Raw genomic sequence first — 13,237 nt, 5'->3', positions numbered from 1 at the left:
AGATATAGATAGATATAGATAGATATAGATAGATAGATATATATATATATATAGATATATATACGGTATGTTTGGTGTTCATTGACAATGCTTCAGGGAACTGAAGTTAGTTGAAACCAGTGGCTTCATGTAGTGTGAGGAAACATTAAACATTATGTTTTAAGAAATTACCATCTGTAATGTTGAATTTATGTGTCTTGTAATGACGTGTGTAAACCATGCCAAAAACATGGGCATGTTCCTTTAAATAGACTTAATGGTAAATCCGCAGGTTTAATTGGTCCTAGCAGCGGTTTACTGGGTCAGCAGCAGGACTGTAGCTGCTGACGTGCCTTGCCAGCCTCCCTTGAACATTATTCCATAGCCATGGGGACTAATGAGGAAAACTATTCCTTGTGGATGTTAAATATAAATTAAGGAAACCCACTTCATCTTAAGACAAATTACCTTTCCTTTCACTTTATTCATGTTGCAACTCTCAAACAGTAAAGGTTACATCACACACACACACACACACACACACACACACACACACACACACACACACACACAGGGACACTGAGAAAGTGTCTGTCATAGATATGACAACATTAAAATGCTTTTTGCAACAGTAAGAGACAATATGGAAGATCAGAAGAAGGCCTATTCTTTGGAAATGTATTGGTGGTATGGTGCCATTCTCTCCACTCCTGCGGCATCATATGCACTACAACAATAACTTAATTTACAATATTTACAGGTGATACAGAATGAGTAGAGTGAAATCCAAAAAATGAAAACATTCAGGTAGGTTCTTAGCAAACATAGAAAAGAATGATCTAAATCAATGACAGATATATTATGGGAGTTCACACACTACATTATATCTTTACGTGATACTTTGAACAGTCGCCCTGAAGCTCGTGGGGAGTAAGCATTTTGCTCAAGTACACTTCAGCAGAGTGGACACATGCTTGTCAAAGGGCACTAGCTCTGCACTTAATACACCACCCTGCTGTTTTATATTACTTCAACAGCTGCGCAAATGATCTTTTGACTCCGTCCACCGATACTTATCATTAAGATGGCCAGTAGCAATGATTGTAGGGAAAAAAAAAAAGTGAGACATGCATCAGTTTTGTAAAGGTGAGATGTCATCCCTTTCTTTTGAGACATTGCCACCACATACCGACAGAACAGCATGTGTAAGAGACAGAGAGGCTGTGGATGAGTCGATATTAGGAATGTTCACTCTAACAAACATTGCACACTCGCAGAACGCTCTCAGCAGAGTCAGAACTAAGAAAATATATGAAAGAAAATCTGACAAAAGACAAAAAAAAATCTAATAAAAATTATGTATATTTATATCATATCATCTCCTCCTTTCTGTTCTGCTGACAGTGCTACTATACTGGCTCCAAAAATCTCAGCGTACATCAACAACCTGTTCCAAAATATGCTCACCTCGGGGGGAAAAGAAAGTCGGTTACACCAGAGGAACCTCTGATTTCCATCCGATATTGTTGAACCACATCCACGCAATCAACTGGAGTCAGAATCCAAATCATTCACATCTTGTTGCAGAGCAATGTCAATAGTTCTGTACGGAACAAAACCCCCCACTGTCCATTAATACATGAAACATCACTTCACGCATGCATGCTCGCAAACTTCTCTTTGACAGCAACCAAAAGGAGAAGTTGACCCTTCCCATTGGCCCAAAATTTAAGGGGAGTAAAAGGTATCCTGTTGAGATATATGGCTAAGGGTAAACGATACACAAATATTTCAGGTACAACACACATTTTTAAACTAGCACTGCAAATCAACCGGTCACTTTTCAAAACTAACATAACGGCAACCCACTAACTACTCTGAAACCGAACACGGCACAGTCAACGCAAGTAATTTTTCAGTGTAAAGCAATTTGTTTTTTGTATTTTTCCTTTTTCTTCTCAAAGAAATCTTTCTACGGTTTCATAGCTTATACCATCTCTCTTCGTCAGCATCCTCACATCTAACACACGTTGCCTTTTTGACAGCAACTATAATGCAACTGAACTGCAATAAAAAGCGAGGAACATAATTCTCTAACTAAGCAAATATGTCTCTAGGGTATATAGAACAACTGGACACGTTTTAACGTGTTCCACTCAACATCATCCCCGTACAGTACTTCAACAGTGCAAAAACATTCAGACGTTAATCCCGGGATCCATCTTAGCAACATCGGGTTGTTCCTCTCCTGTCACAGCTCTACATTCAAATTTTGATTAAACTTGCTCGACTGCAACATGATTGGTTGATAACATATGATCGGACAGAATATGGAATCATGTGAAGACATTACCAAACAACTGCAGCCCCCCGAGCTTCTGTATCACTGAGGAATACATCCCAGGTTATTGCAGCATATTCAACATGATTGCAACCAGGGATGCTCACGGACCGGTTTCAGGGCCTGTTGAATAAAAAGCTATATTTTTGCATTTAGCAGTGGGTTAGTGAGTGTTTTCTGGACCCATTTTCTGTCTGCTGCTTTAATACCAGCCACCATTTAAAAACACAAAACCCCTCCTCCACCACGGGTTCAATGATGGAACGCGGTCTTTAACATTAAGCAAGTTTAGAATCAGTAAAGTGACAAAACACAGGGATCTGTTTTTTTTTTACCTACAGTAATCTAAAATAAAACAAAACACAACAACAAAACTAAATAGAATTTTGGCAACAGTTTGTTTTTGTAATAGTGCTTACATGTGCTTCCAAACAAGCTGGATCATTGCTTTTTTTAAACTTCTTTTCAGCGAGGAAGTAACAATTCGGTAAATACCAAGAAATAAAGAAACCCAGGAAAGCAAACAACGGGGTTTAGACGAACATATAGTTGATGAGATTGATACTTGGACATTCCCGCCCCTTCATCAGAACACGTCCTTACTGTATGCAAGTGTACAGCAGGTACTTTCCCTCCAGCTACTGATCTTGGTAAAAGATAACATTTTGTCTACAAGCGGATATTCGTCCATCTTACGCTATCTGTTTATGTTTAATTAGGTATTGTATGTGGGTATGTGACTACTTGGCGATATCTACTCCTGCAGGTGCTACGCCTGGTGAGAGGAATCTTCCTTCTTGGCAAAAATATGCCCTTTTCAGTGCCAGGAGCAAAGTCCTACTCGCATGGACGAGAGCGCAGACATTCTTTTCACAGCACAAGTGCTTCGTGTACAACACTGGCACGAGTTCAGTGCCGGAGAAGTCGCTGCCACTGTCCAGAACTCGGGATGAACGGCAAGCCGTTTGGAGAGCACAAGCCCCGACGGTTAAAGTTCAAACTGCAAAAGCCTTGTGGTTTCCTAGTGTTAAAGTTAAAACCATGAGATGTGGGTGGAGATTTGGTTTGTTGGTAATGCGCAGGGTGCAGATGACTGACATCATAGCCACACTCAAGGAGCGGTGCAGGAACTGTCAAACGCAGAGACCCGACTGCAAAGCTGTGAGGCGGCGTTCAATGCACTCTTTACCTGCATACAAAAAGAGGAAAAGAGAAGTGGGTGGGTGAGCATAACAAGTCATATCCATGCTGTGTTAGCATGGGCTTAGCTTTAGTGCATTAGGTCTGTGATGAACTGGCAGAAACATACATTTTAATATCACTGTATAGATGGAAAATACTAGGAAATCTAAATATTACATATATATATTTTTTTTAGCTGAAGGAACATCGCAACAACGAACTGTGCTGCTGGTGCTGAGTGGAGACGTCCCTTCTCTTTGTGAGATGAGCTGACCCACATACTTACATTTGCTCACACTGAGGAGGTCGTCCTGTTCAGTGAGCAGCAGAGACAGGCCCTCCATCAGCAGCAGAGCTTTATGGTACCGCAGGACGGACGCTTCGCCCTGGTGGAACATCTCATCCAGTGCAGCAGCCTGAACCTGAGACGACACCAGGAGGCTCAAGTCAATATATAATGCGTTATATTTTAGCTTTTGATTAAAACACCAACATCCTTTAACAGCTTTAGTTTCCCTTGCTTTGTGTGGTACTCTTTCCTGAGCAAGTATACAAATAAAAGCATGACCTTTAAGCCATTTATATAAATACTCTAATTAGCTTACAGTTACTTTAGTTGCCTTACAATATTGCTGTGGCCATAAAGCAACAATTTGAGAGCAACTGCTTGGAGCCTAAGTTTATAAATGTTGCCATACATGCGCTCAGGTTAATGGTTTGCTGGATGCCCACACGTACAGTATCTGAACGATTACTCTTTGGCCTGCTGGTCAATATCCGTCATCTGCATCCCAACTGTCTAATCCCCCCCTCCCTGGCTTACCATCTGCACAGTGTGGCTGAACAGCAGCCGCTCAGCTGTGATGGAGGTGATTTGGTCCATTAAGCGGTGCTTCCTGGAAAAGAAGCGCTCCAGACGGGTGCTGAGTGAGCGACAGGACGCCACACTGGACTTGTACAGCTCGTTCAGCCTCCTCACTACTGTATGCGGACAGAAATGTATTTTAATATGCTGCCAGGAAACTCATTATGCATTCTGTTTCATATGCGTATTAGACCCCTTAACAAGACCATCCTCATTAAAAAAAAGGAAATGGCTCATACTTTGTTTGACTGTCGAGGATGGGTAGAGTTTGCCCTGTTTAACTCGCTCCATGGCTGTGTGTAAGGCAGAGGACAAGAGTTCTGCAGTCTTAAGGTAGAGAACAAGCTGTTCTGCATGACTGAGGAGAGAGAGACACACCCCCACACACACACACACACACACACACACACACACACACACTACTTAAAACTCAAATTTAAATTGAAAAATGAGACTACAAACAATGCAATGTTGGTGTTTAATTGTGAAAGTTAGCGAAACATCTGTACGATCGATTTGTATAGCAGGTTTATGGCCAATTATGCATCAAAAAAGTCACAAGTCTAACCCTAACCCACTGGCTGTGGTGCAGACAACATCTCCTGAGGACCAGAGATGAGATCAAAGTCTTTCTCATTAAATACCACACTCTCCATTATCAAACTCATCTGCAGTGTGTTTCCCCGAATGTTAGAAGGCGTGAAATCTCCTCCTCTTCTCCCTGACTTATCATATTTATGTCTTGTGCAAAAAAAAAAAAAAAAGTGCATTCAAGCATACAAATCTTGTTTCATACGAAGCAGCATGAATGTTGACATATTTAAGTCAATACCCATGAGCAGGTTCTACACATCTGCGAGCTGCAATATGAAAGTCTGACTTGAAAAACTAAAAAAGGTTATTTTTTAAAATGTTTAATAGCTGATCGATACGGCCTTACCTCCACTCTCGGCTCAGCGAGCTTATCTGATCTGCTACCAGGCTCTGCTGCTGAAAGAGGGAGGGATGAGAAATGTCTTCCTGCTCCCCCAACGCCGCGACCCCACAGGCTCCGGCGACCTCCATCAGACAGCGGGCGAAATCCAACGTGAAGCGCAGGCTTTGCACAGTGTCTGTATGCTCCTGCTGCCCTCCGACAGAGTCGGGAAGAAAGAGAGACAGAGAAAAGGGAATTGTTTAGTGATGCGATTTAGAAGACGAGGGCACCAGACTGTAATTTCCCATTTAGGCTGCATTAGTGAAATGAACGCAAGCATCAACAGAATCCATGTTAGGCTAATTTACCACGATGACTTGATCTTAAGCCCTCTCAAATACACTATGCTCTCTTGTTACATTTTTTCTTACAGTCTACACTGTCAAGAGGGATTATTCATATCGAGGTTTTGTGAGAATGAACCCCTGACTGATGTACACAACAAAGAAGTAATTGCTGCAGAAATACACAGGTTCAAAGGGAGGACTCCTTTTTCCATTGCTTTCTCGAGCCACGCATTAAAACCTGCTTCTCACCTCCATCAGCGTCTCCTCGGGCAGCTCAGGAGCCTCAAAGGTTACACGGCCGCCCATGTTGGCTGTGATGGGATCAGTGAAACTGTAGCGAGGACTGGAAGGAGCCTCAAAGCCATCCAGATAGGTGGCAGTCTGGGGGTAGCGGCTCGTGAAGGAGCCTGCGGGGCTGATTGAAGTGAACGAGCCTGCAGGAGTCAGAAAAAGAGAAAATGTATTTAATACATACATATTTTGTTTTGCATCAAATGCTATGCTTTTCGCTTCCGGCTTTCACCCTAATGACCACTGTATTGAGCAGAGATTCGTTCCAGTTAATGCTCAAAATCTGCCAGCAGCTACATGAATTCTTCTCTTCTCTTAAATGCTCTAAACTCCAATTACCAATTGGAAAATTGTGTGTTTGATAAAAATGTAATTTGGGTTATTACTCCCTAAATGTAGCTACATCTCTCCACAGATGGGTTTAATGAAAAAGTAAAATAAAATAAACCTTTTATGCTCGCCTCCAAAACTTTTAATTAAGTTTCCACATCATGGAAAATAAAAGCAATATCTTCCCAGTGCTCTATGTTTTATGATGTGCAGAGCGTAACGCTGCTGCGTAAGTGGAATTTGATTCCGGCCAGCTTGCAGACGGGATGTGGAGACCAATGACTTGCATTTGTTTGTGTTAGAATGTGCATGAGGTACCTGAGTATTTCCTCTGTCTGGAGTTATGAGGTGGGGTTCTGCCGCTGGGAGGAGAGCCCACAGTGAAAACCACCTGAGCAGGGCTGATCGAGCCAGGGGCAAGACCTCCCCCTCCACCCGGGGGCACTAGAGGGCAGAAAAGAGCGATGAGTGGAGGTCGGGCTGGATAGATATCATTGACCTTTTTTATTTTCCAATAAATACCAAGAACTACTAAACTGTATTTCAAAGGAGCTCTCCCTGTAAATGACAGACTTCTATATTAATGACACGTTGTCGGCATGAGCCATGTAAACGAACAGAAATCCAAAATATCAGACATAATGTTTGTTAATTCCCACCTGTTATGCCTATGGTTTTCTCAGACGTCAAGTTCTCCGTGCTGCCTCGGTCACCCACGGGTCCACCTGGTCCAAACGCAGCCATCAGCAGCATGTCCGACAGACGACTTGCACTCTGAGACCTGCTCCGAAGAGACAGGAAACAAAGACAGAGCAGAGAACATGGAAAGAGAGAAAGTGATATGAATTAGGCGCACATCCTTGTTTAATATATATAATATATATATATATATATGGCACTCCAGTCTATCCTGTATCTGACGGTAAACAATTCCTCCTCGATACACAGCATCAGCGTGATAAACACAACACACAGAAAACAAAAACAGTCATCTAACCTTCCAAAGCTCTTGGTATCGTTGCTCAGTCTGTGGATGCAGTGGGCCGGCTGGATAACCTGTGTCAGCGCTTGTTGTCCTGCGTCTCTGAGCTCCGCCTGAGCAGTCCTGCTGCCGATGACCAATCCTTGTTGTGTCAGGAAGGTCATGAGGTTTGGAGAGCTAGGAGGCTTAGGGAATTCAAACGGAGGGATGGCCTGAGGAGAGCGACAAGAGGGAGAAGAGGAGAAGTACCACAGGTTTGTTGAAACTGCTTTGGTAGTCTTTTCTTGTTCTGTGTATCTCCAGAGAATTAAGCGTGCACACACACACACATTTTTCTCACTCGGCTGACTCACCCTGGAAGGGGAGCCGAGGATTGTGGGGAGGGGGCTACGCTGCATCAGCTCACTGAGTCTGGGGGAAGAGTGTAGAGGGCGGAGAGCCTTCAGACCTGCCGAGGGGGCCACCACCGGGTCCGAGTGCTGCTTCCTGATCGTTTGCTTGCCGCCGCCACTGGCGCACTCCGACAAGCAGGGGGCACTGTGGAGCCGTGTGCCCAGGCCCGTCGGCTGTGGGTGCTGCTGAGCAGTCGGCCGGGATTCACCGTGCTGAGGAGCTGTGTAGGACAGAAGACAGAGGTCACATTGTTTCTGCTTTTAGACAGCAGGTGGCATCTGCGAAATTCAATGTCAGACAAGACAACAGGACAAGAGATCCACCAAAGAGACTGCAGAGAAGTCCTGCCTAACTCCCACGCTGCCATGCTGGACGTCCAGACAGCTAAGGGACTGTGCCAGCACGAGGCACAGACGAGTAGAGAGCAACCGGTGGCGAGAAGGAGAGTGTTTGTGTACGTAGGAGGTTGGTTCATTGTCTCAACCAATGACTTTCAACAGTAATGAACTGGCTGACTCAGAGAAACATTGGCAAATACTAACCACAAAAGTAGTTCCCTCTTTGTGACAAGCCAATTGACTTTATAGGGCTGCACCAAATTACTTCATAATAATTTGTTCCGTTTGATTATTTAATATATATTTTTAAATATATATACAATCCCTCTTTGGTTAAATCGTATAGAGAGTAGTATAGAGAAAGCTGGGATGTGCATTTGTGAAAGTGGTTTACAAAGTGAAGAGCAGCCTCTGAAGATACCTTGAGGGGAGAGCTGGAAAGGTCTGGCGCCCCCCAGGGAAAGCCTACGATTGGTGGTGACTGCCCCCTGCCCATAGAAGGGGGAAAGCCCGGTCCGACCGAAGCCTAACGAGCTCCCGCTGCTGCAACGCCGCACAGGTGTGGACAGCCTAATAACAGAATATTCATGAGTCACCGCAGTCAATTAAATAAATGTAAAAAAAAAAAAAAATACAGATTTACACTAGCAACAGTGACACAGACCGGGGTGAGCCATCCGGTTTGGTACAGTGGAGATTCTGCTCCATGCGCTGGTAGTTGTGGACCTGGGACGGGACTGGGATGGGCAACGACTGTGCGTGGTTTCCATAGCTACCCCCATCGTTACTTCCCGAGAATTCACTGGGCCTGCCAACAAGAGTGAGAAGAACAGAGTGTGCCAATGCAAACAGTAGAGCGATGGGAGGCTTAGTGTGTGTGTGTGTGTGTGTGTGTGTACACAGACAAGCTTAACACTTTCAACATGAATGAGTACTCCACATATTTTGCAATAGAGACATTCTGTTAATACTGCCAAGACATTGGCAGTTACAACATTACATAGCATGTGTGAACTGAGGTTAATTAAAGACATGTATTAATTTAGCAGATATCAATTACTTTAATCTACCGTACCAGCTACTTTGGCAATTTCTGCTATTTCTTCTTCTCCTACCACCAACCAATTTCTATATCGTTCACCACAACCAGACACATAGCTTTGAGGGCGTTACCTGACAGGACTTGGAGACCCACTGCAGGAAGGTGAGTGTGGTGGGGTTTTGACTTGGCTGCACAGACCAGCAGAAGCCAGCAGAGAGCTGATTAAAGAGGAGACACGCCATGACGACTTTATCGAGCTGCCATTTTGAAAAGGAATACAACATGCTCTCACTTTTACTGTAAATTGAATTAGGGATAGTCGGTTATCCTCCTCTACTAGCGGTGTTCTGTAACGCTGTTACACAACTACATTAAATTAGTGTAATACAGGTAATGGCAATCTATGAATAACCAATCCTTGCATCTTACCTGCTGTTCATCAGGCTGTCCTGCAGCACTTTACTCTCACATGTCAGCTCACCCGCTGCAAAACCAGGAGAAATAAATCAGAAAAGAGACTGAAAAAAAGGATCTTATGGAGCTTATGAAATTCTATTAATGCCACATAAAAACTATGAAAAAAAAATGCAAAATAAAATATGACTTCAGTAATCCTACAGAGCGGGAGCCAAGGAGAGGACTGTGCACAGAGGCATTTAATATTTAGGTAGAAAAAAACGTTTTCTTACTGGTGATGTGAGCAGGCACCATGACAAAGTCATCTGTGTCACAGGAGGAGGAGTTCTTGCTGCTGCCACCCCCGCCAGAGGAGTCCTTGAGAAGTAAACCAGCAGCCTCCTGGGTAGGGGAGGCCAGAGCTTTGGCACGCAAGTGCTGACCCTCGGCAAGAGACTGCTGCGGAGACGGGGAGAGAGAAAGCAGTCGGTAAACCAAGAAAGAAAGCACAAAGGAAATAGCGAAAGAGAAATAGATGTTGACTTGGTCGGTTTTCTAAAACACGGCCTCGATACTTCGGTACGTACAGAGAAACAGAGGAAATAATACAGGAATAATAAACACAAACCGGTGGAGAGGCGAGGTGAGAGGTGGAAGAGCTGCTACAAGAGCTGGCTGATGCAGAGCTTGGGAGGCAGGTCATGGACGCAGTAGGAGTCGCTGCAACCAAATGCAATGCATTGTTAAGACAACTCAAGGATACGCACAAGGCGGTTTGAGAAAAGCCCAACACACATCGTGTCATAAGTCTATGGTATATATATATATATAAATACCATATATATATATAAATACACGCATCATATACAATAGAGCTATAGTCCTGCACTTATGTATTACTGACAATTATCAAACCTAGCTTTATTAAGAAGTGTACTGTTTATTCTTACTTACTCTTTTTCAGGGATGAGCTAGCCTCCAGGAACGGATGACAAAAAAACTCATCTACCAACAACAGCAGCAGAAGAAGAAACAGAATCAGTGGGTGGTAGTGGAGCGGAGCGACATGTCAGTACAGTACTGTGCTGTGCTTACGGTTCATAGATGCAGACATACACAATATACTTGTTACATCTGTTGTCTGGGTAATGGAACTAGATAAGCATTTATAAAATGTTATATTAGTAAGTTAGCAGTGTAGGTCTTCATCAACGGCACATAGTCAACCGTTTCATACGTTTTCCTGTACTTTATGTTCACTGACCGAAGTCCATGCGGTCCTTGTGGTTGCGCTGCAGCAGACCCAACAGTAGGTGCCTCAAATGGCTAGAAGTCTCTCTGGGGATGCTGACAATACAGAACAGATACAGGAACACTTTGAGCTGCACTTGGTTTACTTTTTTTATGTTCATACTGTAACCAAATAAAAGATCTATCTAAAATTCCCTTGAGATAATTAATGAATTAATGAAAACCTTAGCGTGGTTTCAGTAGGCGGCTGTGAGAAACGGAAATGTGAAGCCTTACAGACGTTAATTAGGTTCGGATGTTGGGGATTTGTTTGGGGCTTTTCATCTCTAACAATGTTGTGAATCAACTGCTGTTCAACTGTTAAAACAACCCAGCTGGCATGGCCGTTTTTAATAGCACTGTAGCAACACATTGTCAAATATAATTGGGTCTCTCTGAAGAGTTTAGGTCAGGACTTCACTTTTTAAATCGGGAAATCTGTTCGGAAGATGTATCGCAGCAAAGTTTCTAATTTCGTAGAAGTAAAATCCATAAAACTAATACAGAACAAAGCGATTAACTTCACTAATGTTTTGCCTTTTACCATAACATTGGCTGATCACATTAAAAAGAACATGCTGTCATTGTAACTCCTTACTTGGGGCTGAGAGTCTTGTTTTTTTCATAGAACAGCCGGAGGTCCTGGGGACTGCTAGCCTAAAAATTATGAAAGGTCAGAGAGATAGTTGAAAACATGTAAATGTATGTACATCTGCACACACACACACACACACACAGTCGTACACGCTTATGGCACAGTATGCTGCCATTGCACGGATAGGATGATGTCATTAGCAGTGCCTGGCTCTGGGTTCCATCACCTGTGTAACGACACAATAACACACGCTTTGACATGCCCGTCAATGAAGCTACTCTAATAGTTTCAGAAATGCTACTAGGCCAGATTAGATGAGGTCGTTATGAAAGAAGTTATGTGTTTAATCTTTCACGGCATCATTTTACTGGGTTTTTGGGTTCTTCCTCATCTTTCACATGATCTGGAGAGAAGAGACAGTCTGTTTGAATACTTACAACAAACACACTGAACTGATGTTTCCAAGAAAAAAACATGTTAAAGGATCATTCAGCATAGTTTTGTGTTAATGAACTATTTTTAATTACTGCGTGCGTTTTCCATATTTTTGATCGCATTAAAATATCTGCTTCAATTCCATTATCTTGTGCAAAATGACAAGCAAACTAATTGTTATAATATTATGCAATGGCCATTCAAATATTCAATTATTGTTTCACTTTTCAGTGTTCTGTACACACATGCTTGTGTTCTTAAAAGCCATGGATAACAGTAAATTGTTAATTTATGTCTTTGGTCGGTGGAGTTTCGATGCAGGCTCATCCCTAAGTGACGTTGTAGGTATGAGGGAAGCGGATCATATTGCAAAAAACAAACAAAAAACATGCATTGTCATAACGTGTTTACCTGAAAAGGAGCCTTTCCAATCAGACACTGAAACACTATGGTTCCTATACTCCACAAGTCAGCCTTGGCGTCATAGTTTTGGGACATAATGACTTCAGGCGCCTAGAGAGGAAATAAATATAGTCAGATTGCGACACTTCAGTGGAACTCTTTGATGAACAATCAATGAGGCGATTAAGTTAGCATTACTCATGCCTTATTATGTGTTAGAGACTGTGATATTAAAAGAACTCGCTCCTAGCTCTGCTTTTTTCACGTGAGCAACGATAAGAGAAGCATCAGAAGCAACAGCCATCATCGGGTTTAAGGATGCATACCATGTACATAGGGGACCCACAGAGTGTTGCCGCCATCATGTTGGTCTGGAGGTACCGGGCAAAGCCAAAGTCCGCTGTGGAGAGAAAATGTGCAAATGCTCAGACTGAAACGGATGAAATCAGAAAAATAGAAAAGTACTCCCAGAAGAAAAACTAGAGACGGTTGCAGGAAAAAAAAAAATCCATAGTGCTCTAAAAATTACATTATTTTGTCTCCTACAGGTTCCCAACTGAACAGTATCTATTTTTAAAACCGATACAACTATAAATCATAATAGCAACTAGAAAATTCCTAAAGAAATTTTGACAGTGTGGCTTCTACTGCCCAAAGAAATCGCAATATATACACACGCCAATGTTACCGGTAGTGTCATTCAGGTTCAATTGAGATAGCGCTACTCTCTTTTCTGCATTTTAGATTCATACTCTTGGATTGAAACTTGTATTTGTGGGGCTTTTATTTTGAAAGGGTGGGACTGGGTGGGTGAGAGAGGGGGAGAGGAGACAGAATCATAATGTTTGACACTAAAATGAGAGGCTTCATCACAAGCATTCCAGTTAGAATTCATTCTGTGGGGCTTTTAATTAGAAATGGGGGGAAGGGGGGGTGAAATCCTCTAAAAATATCTAAGACCTGAATGACTGTATGATAGAGAGAGACACAGAGAGGTAGACAGAGAGACAGACAGAAAAATAGACAGAGAGGAGAGAGAGGCCGAGTGAGACAGGCAGACAGACAGACAGTTAGATGGACTGAGTGAGTGGGGGAGAGAGACAGGCAGACACA

General features: G+C 42.8%; 1 protein-coding gene across 2 annotated transcripts in view; it reads right to left on the bottom strand.

Annotated features, from left to right (window-relative positions):
* Positions 1–433: 433 nt before the first annotated feature.
* The window catches only part of ulk1b (unc-51 like autophagy activating kinase 1), a 22,292-nt gene continuing 9,488 nt past the window's right edge, over positions 434–13,237 (bottom strand). The window contains exons 7-27 of one of the 2 annotated variants that reach the window (XM_031855698.1): positions 12,451–12,524; positions 12,134–12,235; positions 11,291–11,349; positions 10,667–10,749; positions 10,357–10,407; positions 10,031–10,122; positions 9,696–9,861; positions 9,436–9,499; positions 9,138–9,224; positions 8,629–8,772; positions 8,386–8,534; positions 7,587–7,846; positions 7,249–7,445; positions 6,911–7,032; positions 6,570–6,695; positions 5,880–6,064; positions 5,308–5,492; positions 4,607–4,725; positions 4,326–4,483; positions 3,789–3,924; positions 434–3,509 (exon numbers count right to left, since the gene is read on the bottom strand). In XM_031855698.1, coding sequence (XP_031711558.1) covers positions 3,454–3,509; positions 3,789–3,924; positions 4,326–4,483; positions 4,607–4,725; positions 5,308–5,492; positions 5,880–6,064; positions 6,570–6,695; positions 6,911–7,032; positions 7,249–7,445; positions 7,587–7,846; positions 8,386–8,534; positions 8,629–8,772; positions 9,138–9,224; positions 9,436–9,499; positions 9,696–9,861; positions 10,031–10,122; positions 10,357–10,407; positions 10,667–10,749; positions 11,291–11,349; positions 12,134–12,235; positions 12,451–12,524 — 2,615 coding nt within the window. In that variant the 3' untranslated portion in view covers positions 434–3,453. The remainder of the gene's footprint in view (positions 3,510–3,788; positions 3,925–4,325; positions 4,484–4,606; positions 4,726–5,307; positions 5,493–5,879; positions 6,065–6,569; positions 6,696–6,910; positions 7,033–7,248; positions 7,446–7,586; positions 7,847–8,385; positions 8,535–8,628; positions 8,773–9,137; positions 9,225–9,435; positions 9,500–9,695; positions 9,862–10,030; positions 10,123–10,356; positions 10,408–10,666; positions 10,750–11,290; positions 11,350–12,133; positions 12,236–12,450; positions 12,525–13,237) is intronic. The other variant, XM_031855699.1, reaches the window with a different exon arrangement.

The sequence above is a fragment of the Anarrhichthys ocellatus genome, unplaced genomic scaffold (genome assembly GCF_004355925.1).
Source record: "Anarrhichthys ocellatus isolate YVR2014 unplaced genomic scaffold, GSC_Weel_1.0 scaffold16, whole genome shotgun sequence".
Taxonomy (NCBI): Eukaryota; Metazoa; Chordata; class Actinopteri; order Perciformes; family Anarhichadidae; genus Anarrhichthys; species Anarrhichthys ocellatus.
The sequence above is the reverse complement of the archived record's forward strand: the minus strand, read 5'-3'. Positions and strand labels throughout refer to the sequence as shown.